Source organism: Nerophis lumbriciformis, linkage group LG20 (genome assembly GCF_033978685.3).
Source record: "Nerophis lumbriciformis linkage group LG20, RoL_Nlum_v2.1, whole genome shotgun sequence".
Lineage (NCBI taxonomy): Eukaryota > Metazoa > Chordata > Actinopteri > Syngnathiformes > Syngnathidae > Nerophis > Nerophis lumbriciformis.
This window is the reverse complement of record NC_084567.2, coordinates 27,118,394-27,134,131: the sequence shown is the minus strand read 5'-3', so window position 1 is coordinate 27,134,131 and position 15,738 is coordinate 27,118,394. Positions and strand designations below refer to the sequence as shown.

Here is a 15,738-nt window from a genome sequence, read left to right as displayed (position 1 = left end):
TGTAATACATAATCTATGCAACATTTTGACCAAAGAATCACCATTACATGTTATGTAGACCACAAGGAAGTGTTTTAGATTTAGAAAATAAAAAAAATAAAATGACTCCTTTAATGCGCCCTATAATCCGTTGCGCCCTATGGTCCGGAAAATACAGTCAATTTCAAATTTGCAAGTATTGTTGTAACTCTCATGATTTATTAATAAATGTGTGGCATTGATTGCTACATACATTTTTTCTACTAAATAAAGTGGTTAGTGCACAGTACCTAAACAAAAACTACGATTGGCGCCTATTTAAATCATTTGGATTTTGCCCTAAAAGCCTTCCTGTATCCAGAGATGTACTTCTTGACTTTGTAAACAATAACAAAAACGACCAAAACAATGGGACAAAGCTGTGGTAAACATTTTTTCAAACATAATTTTGGGACATTAAACAAATACATATATTTGAATACATGTCAATTATTTCCAAAAAATTGGTACTAGTTTTAGCAACCCTTCCGTCTGGTTTTATTTAAAAGAGAAATTTGCTAGCGAGCAGACCAGTAGGAGTCTCCTCACTCATCTTTACAATACATATGAATTTATGGGGCACTCTTACCCTTCTTCACACGCTGACAGAAACCAAACTGATCTTTCATTGGCTGGTCTTTCTTCATGTCATACTTTACCAGATCATACTTGAACAGGAGCTGTGCAAAAGAAAATGGTATTATATTAGGCAGTGACATAATCTAAATATGTCTTTCTTGGTATGATGGAACACATTTAAGTCAACATCCTTCAGACTCATGCCAACTAGGGATGGGCAATATGGCCTAAAATCTACATTGCAGTATTCTATAGCCTCCTGTGACGTGTGTATACAATGAAAAAGGAAGATTACCTCCAAATTCTTCAGGACAACCTAAAATCATCAGCCCAGAGGTTGGGTCTTGGGCGCTGTTGGGTGTTCCAACAGGACAATGACCCCAAACACACGTCAAAAGTGGTCAAGGAATGGCTAAATCAGGCTAGAATTAAGGCTTTAGAATGGCCTTCCCAAAGTCCTGACTTAAATGTGTGGACAATGCTGAAGAAACAAGTCCATATCAGAAAACCAACAAATTTAGCTGAACTGCACCAATTTTGTCAAGAGGAGTGGTCAAAAATTCAAGCAGAAGCTTGCCAGAAGCTTGTGGATGGCTACCAAAAGCGCCTTATTGCAGTGAAACTTGTCAAGGGACATGTAACCAAATATTAACATTACTGTATGTACATTTTCAGTAGACCCATAATAAATTAATAAAAGAACCAAACTTCATGAATGTTTTTTGTGAACAACAAGTTTGTGCTCCAATCACTCTATATTAGAAAAAAATAAGAGTTGTAGAAATTATTGGAAACTCAAGACAACCATGACATTGTTCTTTACAAGTGTATGTAAACTTTTGATGCGACTGTATATATATATATAAACACACACACACACACACACACACACACACACACACACACACACACACACACACACACACACACACACACACACATGTGTATATATATACCGGTACATATATATATATATATATATATATATATATATATATATATATATATATATATATATATATATATATATATATGTATGTATGTATGTATACATATGCATATATGTGTGTGTATATATATATATATATATATATATATATATATATATATATATATACACACACATATATATATAAATAAATACATAAGTATACATAGATAGATAGATAGATAGATGATAGATAGATAGATAGATAGATAGATAGATAGATAGATAGATAGATAGATAGATAGATAGATAGATAGATAGATAGATAGATAGATAGATAGATGGATAGACAGATGGATAGATAGATAGATAGATAGATAGATAATTTAGTATGTAAATAGTAATAGAAGCATTTTAAAACGAGTAACAAGCTTCCAATTTAGTTGCTGACGTATGGGGTAACATATTGCGTCTTTTCCAGTTGTATTATTTTATCAAAACTATAATTGATCTACTTGCTAATTTACTGTTAATAGCTGGTTACTTTCTGTTGTAAGATGTTTCTATCTAAACCAGGAGTGTCAATCTTAGGTACGGGCATTATCCGAACGCAAAATGAGCTTGCTAAATATAAAAATGAGCAAAATAGTTTTAATGAAATAAACTGCTGTTCTAAATGTGTCCACTGGATGTTGCAATAGCAATTTCTGTGTATCCTCTGCTGCAAGAGTGTGCATGACTTCAGACGGGCGGAGCTATCTATGTGCAGTGTTTGGACACCATGTACTTACAGTATTTTTCGGACTATAAGTCGCAGTTTTTTTACATAGTTTGGCCGGGGGTGCGACTTATACTCAGGAGCGACTTATGTGTGAAATTATTAACACATTACCTTAAAATATCAAAATATATTATTTAGCTCATTCATGTAAGAGACTAGACGTATAAGATTTCATGAGATTTAGCAATTAGGAGAGACAGATTGTTTGGTAAACGCATAGCATGTTCTATATGTTATAGTTATGTGAATGACTCTTACCAAAATATGTTACGTTAACATACCAGGCACGTTCTCAGTTGGTTATTTATGCCTCATATAACGTACACTTATTCAGCCTGTTGTTCACTATTCTTTATTAATTTTAAATTGCCTTTCAAATGTCTATTCTTGGTGTTGGGTTTTATCAAAAAAATGTCCCCAAAAATGCGACTTATATTCCAGTGCGACTTATATATGTTTTTTTCCCCTTCTTTATTATGCATTTTCGGCCGGTGCAACTTATACTCCGGAGCGACTTATAGTCCGAAAAATACGGTACTTACTATTACCCCAATGGGAGAATTTAAAAACTCTGCCAGACTCAATTCCACCCATTTGACTGATAAACATTAGCACATCATTTATTCAGAAAGTATAACTAACGACAAATGAAGATAGAATACTATTAACCGCAACATGTAAAGTGTGGAAAAAAAACCCCATCATGATTTGTATATTTTTAGAATGTGCTTGGTTTATTTCTAAACAAAGAAAACTATCTGAAGTTGAAGCTATATTTATTTTTAAGTTATCATGCCATGATTTTACCAGTCCCCCCCACTAGATTTCCCCTCATGTGGCCCCTAAGCTAAAATGAGTTTGACACCCCGATCTACACTTACATTTAAATGTAATAATGTTGCGCCTTTTATTAATTAAATTAAAATTATAATGAGTTCTGACCACCTTCCTTAAAAAATCTGAAAGGGGTTCCAACTGTTTAAGACTAATGTCCACACATATTCAATCCATATTTGATTAGAGGACAAGCCTACCTTTGAAATACTGAACAGAGAACATTGTGTTTAACAGTAACTTATCGCCCAGAAAAGACGGTCTAAGAATAGCTGCGGTCAGAGGATTTAAAGCTAAATACATCCTTGTAACCTCCCTGGCTCAGCTTTAGTGGTGGTAATACCTATAGCTTTGTTGTCCATGACCTCCACATGTCAAGACATGCACCTGGGGATAGGTTGATTGGCAACACTAAATTGGCCCTAGTGTGTGAATGTGAGTGTGAATGTTGTCTGTCTATCTGTGTTGGCCCTGCGATGAGGTGGCGACTTTTCCAGGGTGTACCCCGCCTTCCGCCCGATTGTAGCTGAGATAGGCTCCAGCGGCCCCCCGCCACCCCAAAAGGGACAAGCGGTAGAAAATGAATGGATGGATGGATATTATTATTATTATAATAGCCATATTATATATATATATATATATATATATATATATATATATATATATATATATAATATATATATATATACACACATACATATATATATATATATATATATATATATATATATATATATATATATATATATATATATATATATAATATACACACATACATATATATATATATATATATATATATATATATATATATATATATATATAATATACACACATACATATATATATATATATATATATATATATATATATATATATATATATATATATATATATATATATATATAATATATATATATACACACATACATATATATATATATACATATATATATATATATATACATATATATATATATATATATATATATATATATATATATATACACACATACATACATATATATACATATGTATACATACACACATATATATTATATGTAATATAATATAATATAATGTATATTATATATAATAATATATAATAATAAGGCTCTTTCAACATTTTGGGATGCCGACCCCTGCGCTACACCAACTAGTGGTGGGGAGGCTTGGAACCCGAATTTTTGCTCGCACCTAAAGCATAACAATAAGCCTCAGAGACAGCTCGTATCCTGAAAAACTCGTAAACTGGGGCATTTGTATCCCGAGGTACCACTGTATAGTACAATGTGAATGTACTACACATTGTTGGGGCGGTATAGCTCGGTTGGTAGAGCGACCGTGCCAGCAACTTGAGGGTTGCAGGTTCGATCCCCGCTTTCGCCATCCTAGTCACTGCCGTTGTGTCCTTGGGCAAGACACTTTACCCACCTGCTCCCAGTGCCACCCACACTGGTTTAAATGTAACTTAGATATTGGGTTTCACAATGTAAAGCGCTTTGAGTCACTTGAGAAAAAGCGCTATATAAATGTAATTCACTTCACTTCAAAATTCCATAGATCTGTCTGGATCTGTACCAAAATGTAAAGAGTTCCTCTTTGCAATACTTAGTGGAAATGCGGAAACTAGACCATCATCTATTTTATCACATTTGCAATAGATGGAGGAATCCACTCACCCTGTAGAAGAAGTTTGAACGCCCCACTGTGCCGATCTTTCCAATGTGGTTCATGAAACACAGGTTCCCCTCGGTGGAGCCGTACACCTCACACATTTGAATTTTCCCGAAGCGTCTGTGGAACTCTTTCCAGACATCCTGACGCAATCCATTCCCGACTCCCATCCGCACTCTGTGTACTTTGTCCAGCTCTGTCTTATGGTGACAAAACGAGTAAAAGTACAAACTTGTTATTCAATTATGTCACAGGTTTTCAATACAGTTTGAATCCAGCATTTGTAACCCCACAAATAAATGCATTTTTTTTAAGTAGGCCATTTTTTCGCAGAAAAAATCTCATTCAACCTAGGTCGGTAATAATTCATACTGTACGAGGGGTGTAACGATTGTCGACAAAAATCGCAAATGCTATTTGTTGCAGACAACATTTATTTTCTCGAAAATAGTTGTCGCTCGTGATTTTTTTTAACAGAAACGAAACATAAGCAAAACATAAGCGAGTGAGGGTGGCCGTATGAACAACGCCAACACTGTCATAAATATGTGCCACATAGTGAAAACACACTCAACAACAACGACAAACACATTTTGGAAGAAAATTTGCACCGCAACACAACAGAAACACTACAGAACAAATTCCCAGAATTCCCTGCAGGACCAACTCTTCCGGGACAGAAATGTGGGAGGATTTGAAGCAAGTTCATTAGCATGTTAGCTGGATAGGTAACAACACGGTGACGGAGAAGTTCCGTTCAGTTCAGTTCAAATTCAGTTTATTTAAAACATGCATACGATACAATGTAATTCTTCACACATGTCCAGTTGTTTCATTACAGCACGTCCGAAAAGGAGTAGGAAGAAGCAGAGCTTATTTAATCTTACACCTTTTCATACCATACCTTGTTCTCTGTAACAGAACAGTGAACAAATACATAATAAATAAATAATTTACCACAGTAAGCAAAAAAATATTAAATGCATAAATAATCTTTCTCTCAATAAAAAAATAATAATAATAAAATTAGAAGAAAAAAATGGTGCTTGTTCTGTGTACTTTGTGAACACTTGTAGTCTCTTAAACTGAATCATATTGGTGCTCTGTTTGATTTCTTTGGTTATTCCATTCCATAATTTAATTCCACATACAGATATGCTAAAGGTTTTAAGTGTTGTACGAGCATACAAATGTATTAAATTCGATTTTCCTGTAAGGTTATATTTCTCCTCTTTTGTTGAGAATTGTTGTACATTCTTGGGTAGCAGGTTATAGTTTGCATTGTACATAATTTTAGCTGTAGTGTAAAAAAAAACCTCCAGCTAAACTTTATATAGTATACAGTATGTGTGTGCAGCTTTCTAGTGACATCATCATCATCATCATCATCACAAAATACTCTCAATCTTGAAGAAGTTAGCCGGTAGATGTCTTTGGTGTCGTTTTGTTGTTTGTTTTTATAGCTGCCATTTCGACTGTCCTTTGTTCACATAAATAATTATTTTATACTTTGGTCCATTTTAAAGCAAGGGAAACAGCCAAGTGCTTGTGAAAACAAAGTTTGATAATCAATTTTATTTTTGTAGTAGCCTAATCAGCAGCACTTACATTGTTAAAAGGTATTTCTTAAATGAATACATCATTTTATCGCCTTTATTGTTTGTTTACACATACCTAAAAATATCTCGAGATGAATTTAAAAGCTGATGACTAAAGTAGAGCCACTAAAGAGGTGTACCCTCAATCTTAGCTGCATATTAGACACTTAGGATTTGGGGGGCTTGGTTTGGTTGGGACCCACCATGACCTTGATGTCCCCCAATTTTAATCGCATTATTAGTTCCCACAAGCATACATATCTCACTCACGCTACAGTACACACATCAATAGGGACTGGAGGTCGGCTGTAACGGCTGACCTCCTAATTTTAACTACACAGTAGACACTCTGGGGGCCTTGTACACATGCATGGGGGGTTTGGGGTTCGGCGCACCCCTCATTGCCTCGTCGGCCGGCGGGGACTGCGGTCTGGTGGCCTGCCAGGCTTTTATTCATTTATTATTGTTATATATATTTTTTTATTTTTAATGTATTTATTATTTTTATTTTTATTATTTACTTATTTTTATTTTATTTTATTTTTTAAATTTTATTTTTTATTTTATTTTATTTCTTTATTTTTTATTTATTTTTTTATTTTTTAATCTTATTATTTATTTGTGTGTGGCGTCGCGCGGGTCTCACTTCCTGTTGGATGGGGTCCGTGCCCGTTTGGCCCGACCTTGCGCTGTGGGGTCTCTGTTGGTGACTTGGTGTGGTGGCGGCGCAGCCCCCGTGTCTGGTCTGGATGCTGTGTCTCGGTTGTTTGGGCGGTGGTGTGTTTGTGCGGGTTTGGGTTGGGGTGGGGGGCCTTTTGGTTGGGGGGGTTGTTGGTGTCTCTTGTTTGCGTGTTGGCGTTCGGGCTGACCGGCGGGCTGGCGCCGGCTGGTCTCCGTGGCCCTGGTGGCGTGTGGTTGCTGGTCGCAGTTTTTTTTTTGATCGCTTTGATTTGATTGGCTGGTGCTGGCTGTCTGGGGTTATTGCGGCTGCTGTTTCTGCTGCCGTTTGTTTGTGGTGTGGGCGCCCGTGGCTGCTGGGTCTGGTGCAGGGGTGTGGCTGATGTTGTGACTGGTGGCAGCGCGCGCGCGTGATGGCTGTCGGGGCTGACGAACTGTGTATATGTATGTATGTGTGTGTATGTATGTATGTTTATATATGTGTATGTGTACATATGTGTATGTATATGTGTACATATGTGTATGTATATGTATATATGTGTATGTGTGGGTATGTATACGTGTATGTGTGTATGTGTATGTATATATGTATGTATGTATGTATATTTCTGGGGGTACGCTCTGGGCCTGCCTGTCAGACGGGGGTCGACGCCTCAGGCTACTGCATCCGAACTGCGTGTCTGGAGCTCCTGGGTCCCGCTGTCCATCCCTTCCGGGTGCCCGTCTTGGTTGGGGCCTGTTGGGCCTAGTCCCTGCGTCTATTGTGGTAGCTTGGTGCTGCAAGGTATTCCGAGGTGCTGCGAGTCGGCCAGTTGCTGGGGTAGTGACCTTGTTTGTCAGCATGTCTGTGATCTTCTTTTAATTCTTTTTTTTTTAAATTAATTAATTAATTAATTTATTTATTTATTTATTTTTTAATATATTTTATTAATATTATTTTTTAATTTCCCCTCCCTCAGGGGGGGGGCTCGGCGGGGCGGTTGCTGGTTGTTCCATCTCCATCGTTGGGGTCCCTGCGGGTGGGGTGGGTGGTTCCCGTGGCCTTGTGCCTGGGTGGTCCTGCGGCGGCCGGTTTGGGTGGGGTGGCCGGGGGCTGGCCTCGCCGCGCTCTCTGGGGGTGGGGGGTGGGCTCGTGGGGGCCCGGTTGCCGGTGGGGCGGGGGCGGTCTTCCCGTCCGGTTGCGGGGAGTCTCTGGGTCCCTCGGGCGGGGCGTCTCGCCTTTCTGCCCGTGTGGGGTGTGGTCTCTCGCTGGCTTGGGGTCTGGCTGTCCCCTGCTTTTCTCGTGCCCTGTCCTCTGCCGGGTGCGTCTGTCTGCGGCCTGCTGCTGGCCCTTGTGGGCGGTACGGTGGGTCGGGCTCTGGGGTTCCTGTCGCTGGCCGGCTTGGCTGCGTGGGGGCGGTGGTCCCTGGTTCCCTGGGCACCACGCCTCCTGTTTGTGGGTTGGGCTCTCGGGGGTGATGGGGCCGTGCTCTGGCTCCCACGCACTCTGGGAGTCGAATGTATTGTACATGCAAATTCACATATGCTCACATACGTACATAGGTACCTACGCTCCCACATACATACACAAATACAGTACATATTTACCTACCTAATGTTCGTACATCCACACGCACATTCAATATACAAACATACACATACACATACTGTACATATACATTCACTGTACAAACACATATACACATTCTGTACATATACATTCATTGTACAAACACATATACACATTCTGTACATATACAAGTACATATGCATACTTACACTCATGCACATAATCACGTTTCATCAAACATATATTAACGTTGTTGCCCTAGGGTAAACTGGGTGTAACACATGGCACACTGACAAAGCTTAACCTATTGTGACTATAACAATCTACAAGGTTAATGTAGGTTGCTTCTCTTTCTCCCCCTCCATTTTTCTGCATTCTTTCGTATCTCAAGTTATCATTACGTATATGTATTGTTGCATTTAAACAACTGTATTGTTGATAATAAAGGTAAATTATTGGTATTGTTCATTATCAATAGCGCTATTTCTATTGGTATTTGTATTGATCCATTTGTAGTGTAATAATGCTCATTGTCATTTCTGTATTATTTTTTATTTTTCGCTAACTGCTTATTTGCTATTACTTTTACCATCATATTTGTACATGTCATATTTGCTGATGTTGCTCTATTGTTGTTGTTGTTGTTGTTTGCTGTTGTTGTTTTTGTCTCTCTGTCTAATCCCCCTCTTGTCCCCACAATTTCCCCCTCTGTCTTCTTTTTTTTTCTCTTTCTATCCCCTCCTGCTCCGGCCCGGCTGCACTAAATGATAATATAAATACATTTAATAAAGTCAAATACAAATAAGGCAACAAGAGAAGTATCCTACACTTCTCTTTTGTAAAGTAAATCTGAACAGCCGATATGGGCATCTACATCAACTATATGATTTGCCTGAGAAGCTGGACAGGACAAAAAAAAAATAAAAATAAAAATAAATAAAAAAAGAAAAAAAGAAAAAAAGAAAAAAGAGATGTACGCTTCATGAGCCTGTGTGTCATGTCATGCTATATACCAGGGATGTCAAACTCACCGCATGGAGGAAAATCTGTGCTTACGTGGGCCGGACTATTGAAATCATGGCATTGAAACTAAAAAATAAAGACAACTTCAAATTGTTTTCTTTGTCTTACTTTGGCCAAAACTAGAACAAACACAATCTGAAGATAATACAATAATAATATAAACTAAATTGGCCCTAGTGTGTGAATGTGAGTGTGAATGTTGTCTATCTGTGTTGGCCCTGCGATGAGATAGCGACTTTTCCAGGGTGTACCTCGCCTTCCGCCCGATTGTAGCTGAGATAGGGACAAGCGGTAGAAAATGGATGGATGGATAGAAAAAAATACCGGCAGCGATTAAGTTTAGATCCATGAAGGAAAGAAGAAAGTGAATGAATGTTTATAACTGAATACATTTACATATGCATAAAAATGTTTTTTTTTCCAGTTTTTTGTTTTATGAATTAAGTAACATTTATGACAACCTATTTCCAAAACACAATATACAGGACTGTCTCAGAAAATTAGAATATTGTGATAAAGTCCTTTATTTTCTGTAATGCAATTAAAAAACAAAAATATCATACATTCTGGATTCATTACACATCAACTGAAATATTGCAAGCCTTTTATTATTTTAATATTGCTGATTTTGGCATACAGCTTAAGAAAACTCAAAAATCGTATCTCAAAAAATTTGAATATTTTCTCAGACCAAGTTAAAAAAAAAAGATTTATAACAGCAAAACAAAATCAAACATTTGAAAATGTCAATTAATGCACTCAGTACTTGGTTGGGAATCCTTTAGCACGGATTACTGCATCAATGCGGCGTGGCATGGAGGCAATCAGCCTGTGGCATTACTGAGGTGTTATGGATGCCCAGGATGCTTCAATAGCGGCCTTTAGCTCATTTGTATGATTGGGTCTGGTGTCTTTCAGCTTCTTCTTCACAATACCCCACACATTCTTTATGGGGTTCAGGTCAGGGGAGTTGGCAGGCCAATAGAGGATTGGTGCGTGCAAAACAGCAGCAGGCGGCTGTGGCCTGCGGGCCGGTTCTAATACTAATCAAATATCATCCCGGGGACCATAGATAATTCATTCGTGGGCCGGATCTGACCCGCGGGCCTTGACTTTGATACCTCTGCTATATACTCATGTGTAATGTGCACGCTTTGGTGATGACCTTATGTTGACTTGTTTTTTATGCTGATATTTATTAAAGTTATCTTGTAATGTTATGTATGACGCTGTCTTAGGACAGCGTCATACATAACATTACCTGCCTTAGAACAGAAACAAATTTGTTATTGTAGCTAATTCTGGCATATTTATTGTGATTATTTTGCTCATATGTTGATCACCATGCATTTTCCTAATTAAATACGTTATTCAAGTCAATGCGACTCGTCGATGATCTTAACAATTAGTCCACTAATCGGATTTTGAAGAGTACACCCACTGTATTTAGTGGCTCTACTTTAGCAATAAAAATAGTAGTTAGTTGCAGCCCAACTGTAATTCATACATGCATGCATTCATTAGTGCAAAGTACCTGTTAGAGGTGTGGCGATAGACTCAGCTCACGAGACGAGACACAATATTACTTTGAAACTGGTGGAAAGGGACAAAAATTTGGGGATCATGGAAGGGGTCTTTATACAGTATATGAATGAAATATGTTACGTTTACTTAAAGATAATGTGTCCTGATTGTTGTGTTAGTAATAGTATGTATATGTCAGGTCTTTCTTATTACATTATGCCTTTTGCTGAGTTTTTGTTTAATTTTTTTATACAATCTGCCCTTGGTCACTCCTGCTATAAGTTAGAATATTTTAGTAATCGAGTATTCCACTGAAAATTATTTTTGATTAATCAAGTAATTTATTTTGGTTATAGAGCAATAATACATTTTGACATTATTAAGATTAAAGAACTATTATAGTACGGTCATGTAGCACGAATGTGCATTTTTTAACCCTCAACCCCAACGGTTTAATTGATCATTTGACCAGGACAGTAGCCCAACGACAAAAAATGTATCTCCAAGCTCGTTTTATTTTTTGTTTTTTTTAGCACCACTGTATCACAAGTGATAAAGTTTGGGTTGCATGCTTCCGTAGGTTTTTTGCACGCCTAGCCTGGCGCTGGTAATGCACACATTCTGGGCTTGTGGAAGCGGATCTTCATGTTTTGACAGCGACATCATAACAAAATGGGAATAAAAGGTGGAAAAAAATGACTACAAATGTCTTTGTGGTCTTTGTATGAACCAAGGACCATGGATTTGGGACCACGGACTGACCCGCTTATCATTACAGGCAGAAAAATCGATACCCATATGATTCTTTTTTTTTTTTTTTTTTAAGGACATCAAAAATATGTGCTTGTAAAACTGTAGGAAATGTTCGTCACAGTAATGTCAACTCATCAACGAGTAAGCATGCACGGGTCAAAAAGAAAAACATCAGAGCGTCACAATTTTCCAATGACTGATAATCAATCACAAAGGATGGTAGTGCTATGGCCAAGTTTTCACCCACTCAACCAAATAAGAGAGGGACAGTGAACAAAGGGGACCTTCAGTCCTGCATCAATAACAACAAGAGCTCTGCCATCATATTATGTGTGTGCATGTCTATGTGTTCACTGTGCGAGGAGGCGAACACTAAAACAAAGACCTAGTTTTCTTTTGGCTGGCAATGCACAGCCTGATTCACTAATGAGGGACTAAGAACTTGAAAACTGTTACAGATCGCTAATCAGCAGTGCAGTAAATTAGTTTTTTTGGTGTGCAAAACTTTTGCTCAGTGTGCAATACGGTGTTAAAATAGTGCTTTTGTTTTATTAATTATCTATACAACGTGCAACCGTCTAGTGTGCAATATGTATTATTTAATACTCATTTTTAGTTTTTCATTACGTTTTATTTTTTGTTACTCTATGTAAAAAATTAGTACTGCAAACACATAACTTTTCCATTCTGGGATAAATTTAAGTGTTGTGTATCTTAGTAATGACAATGCATATAAAGTTAAAGTAAGAAGTAATAAATGGCTACTCTGCACTTCTAATACTGTAAAAAATAGTATGTGGTTTAATGGTTAAACAGAAGAATTAACCTGCAGAGAAATTAAATACTGGTAATATTCTGAATAATCAAACATACTGTGGTCCCATAGACTTTGGTCTAGTCATTATAGTGGTACTAACATATTAGTAATAGTTCGGGATGTAATGATAAACCTTATACTTCACTTTTTCAGACATTTTGTTATGTTGCAAGCTTTATTTCAAAATGGAAATGAATCAATTTGTGTCCTCATAATTTTACACACAATACCCCATAATGACAATGTGAAAAAGTTGTTATCTATTTTTTTCAAATGTATCTAAAAAAACCAACAACTAAGAAATCACATGAACACAAGTATTCACAGCCTTTGCTCAATACTTTGTTGATGCAATCACAGCCCCAAGTATTTTTGAAAACGATGCCACAATCTTGGCACACCTATCTTTGGGCAGTTTTTCTTTGCAGCACCTCTCATGCTCCATCAGGTTGGACGGGAAGTGTTGGTGCGCAAGCCATTTTCAGATCTCTCCAGAGATATTCAATCGGATTCAAGTCTGGGCTCTGAGTGGGCCACTCAAGGACATTTACATAGATGTCCTAAAGCCATTTTTTTCATATCTTGGCTGTGTGCTTAGGGTCGTTGTCCTGCTGAAAGATGAACCGTCAGCCCAGTCTGAGTTCAAGAGCGTTTTCATCCAGGATGTCTCTGTATATTGCTGCATTCATCTTTCCCTCTATCCTGATTAGTCTCCAAGTTCCTGCGGCTGAAAAACATCCCTGCAGCATGATGCTGCCACCACTATGCTTCACTGTAGGGATGGTATTGTCCTGGTGATAAGCGATGCTTGGTTTCCTCCAAACATTAACGCCAAAGAGTTCAAACTTTGTCTTATCAGACTAGAAAATTTAGTTTCTTATGGTCTGAGAGTCTTTCCGGTGCACTTTGGCAAACTCTAGGCGGGCTGCTATGTGCTTTTAACGAAGGAATGGCTTCCGTCTGGCCACTCGACTATACATGTGATTGGTGGATTGCTGCAGAGATGGTAGTCCTTCTGGAAGGTTCTCCTCTCCCCACAGAGGAATGCTATAGCTCTGACAGATGGTCACCTCCTTGACTAGTGACCTTCTCCCTCGATCTTACAGTTTAGAAGGCAGTCCAGCTTTAGGAAGAGTCCTGGTGGTTCCAAACTTCCATTCACGAATGATTGAGGCCACTGTGCTAATTGGGATCTTAAAGGCAGCAGATATTTTGTGTACCCTTCCCCAGATTTGTGCCTCGAGACAATCCTGTCTCGGATTTTCACAGACAATTCCTTCCACGTCATGCTTGGTTTGTGCTCTACCATGCCTTGTGGGACATTATATAATCACGAATAACCAAACCATATCCAATCAAGTGAATTTACCACAGGTGGACTCCAATTAAGCTGTAGGAATATCTCAAGGATGATCAATTGAAACAGAATGTTCCTCGGCCTGGGGCTGATAACAAATTTTGCTCAACAATATACTGAAGCAACTTCTGGCCTCTGTAACTGAGGAGATGATCAAGTTAAAAACTTGGTTTAATACCAACAAATTGTCTCTGAATTTAAAGAAGACCAAAATCATGCTCTTTAGCAATCGCAAAAGTGAAATACCCATCAGGATTGTTATTGATGATACACCAATAGAATATGTTCAACAAAATTCATTCTTAGGAGTGGTAATAGATGAAAATATATCATGGAAGCCTCATATAAGTTACCTAAGGAAAAAAGTTGCTAAATGTGTTGGAATGATGAGGAGATCATGTCATTTATTGAACACCAATGCTCTGCTTTTATTGTATCATTCATTTATTATGTCATATCTAAACTATTGTGTTGAAGTCTGGGGAAATTGTTATAAATCCCACCTACAGCCTTTAGTCACTCTGCAGAAAAAGGCCATTAGGATTGTGTCCAATGTTCACTACTTACATCATTCAAATCCACTATTCATGGAGTTAAAGCAACTTAAACTGCACGATGTGATCAATTTTAAAACTGCTCAAATTATGTTTAGGGCATCCCAAAACTCTCTACCATCCAATATACAAAACCTATTCCAGGATAGAGATGCTCACCATAGTTACAGTCTAAGAGGAAACAACAAATTATATTTTCCTAAATTTAGAACAACTTTAAAATCAATGTGCATTTCAGTGCGTGGAGTCAGTCTGTGGAACAACTTAGGGGACGAGTTCAAAACCTGACAACATGATTCAATTTAAAAGACTTTTAAAAAAAGAAGTACTGAAGAAGTACGAGGAGGAAAGAGAGTGATGCCCTCAGCACAGAGCGATGGGAGAGAGGTGTATGGTCAGAGAGTGTTTGGGCCTGTGTGTGTGTGTATGTGTGTGTGTGTGTGTGTGTGTGTGTGTGTGTGTGTGTGTGTGTGTGTGTGTGTGTGTGTGTGTGTTTTGTCTCGTCTTGTCTTGTCTCATAGTAACAGTGGTACTATTGTATTGTTAGTGTACAGGAGCTTTTCTTGTTTTTGTTTGTATAGTATTGTTCTTGTATTATATTGTTTATGTTAAATGTGGAATGAGTGAGAGGGGTTGGGATATTATAAGCATCTGCTTCATCCAACCCCTTTTCAAGCCTTGCATAAATGTCCCTGCCAAAATGTTAAAAAAAAAAAAAAAAAAGTGTGTTGTTGTACTGTGCAGGTTTGAAATAAATAATTCAATCAATCAATCATTTACAAATTATTGCAGATTAACAATATTATTGCCATTAATTTTTGAGACCAAATTAACCACTGATATAATGATAATACATAATTCATGTACATCCTTTCAAATGCAATAAACTTGCGTTCTTTGTATATCTTAACGTTGTAATTGGAATTTAACCTTTTACATCTCCAAGTTCAATAAAACAAACAACTAATAACCATCCATCCATCCATTTTCTACCGCTTATTCCCTTCGGGGTCGCGGGGAGCGCTGGAGCCTATCTCAGCTACAATCGGGCAGAAGGCGGGGACTAAT

General features: G+C 37.7%; 1 protein-coding gene across 1 annotated transcript in view; it reads right to left on the bottom strand.

The window, feature by feature from the left end:
• Positions 1 to 15,738, bottom strand: part of slc27a6 (solute carrier family 27 member 6) — a 91,034-nt gene that overhangs the window by 16,120 nt on the left and 59,176 nt on the right. Inside the window, exons 5-6 of the mRNA XM_061980729.2 lie at positions 4,823 to 5,017; positions 608 to 698 (exon numbers count right to left, since the gene is read on the bottom strand). Of these exons, the coding sequence (XP_061836713.2) occupies positions 608 to 698; positions 4,823 to 5,017 (286 nt within the window). The remainder of the gene's footprint in view (positions 1 to 607; positions 699 to 4,822; positions 5,018 to 15,738) is intronic.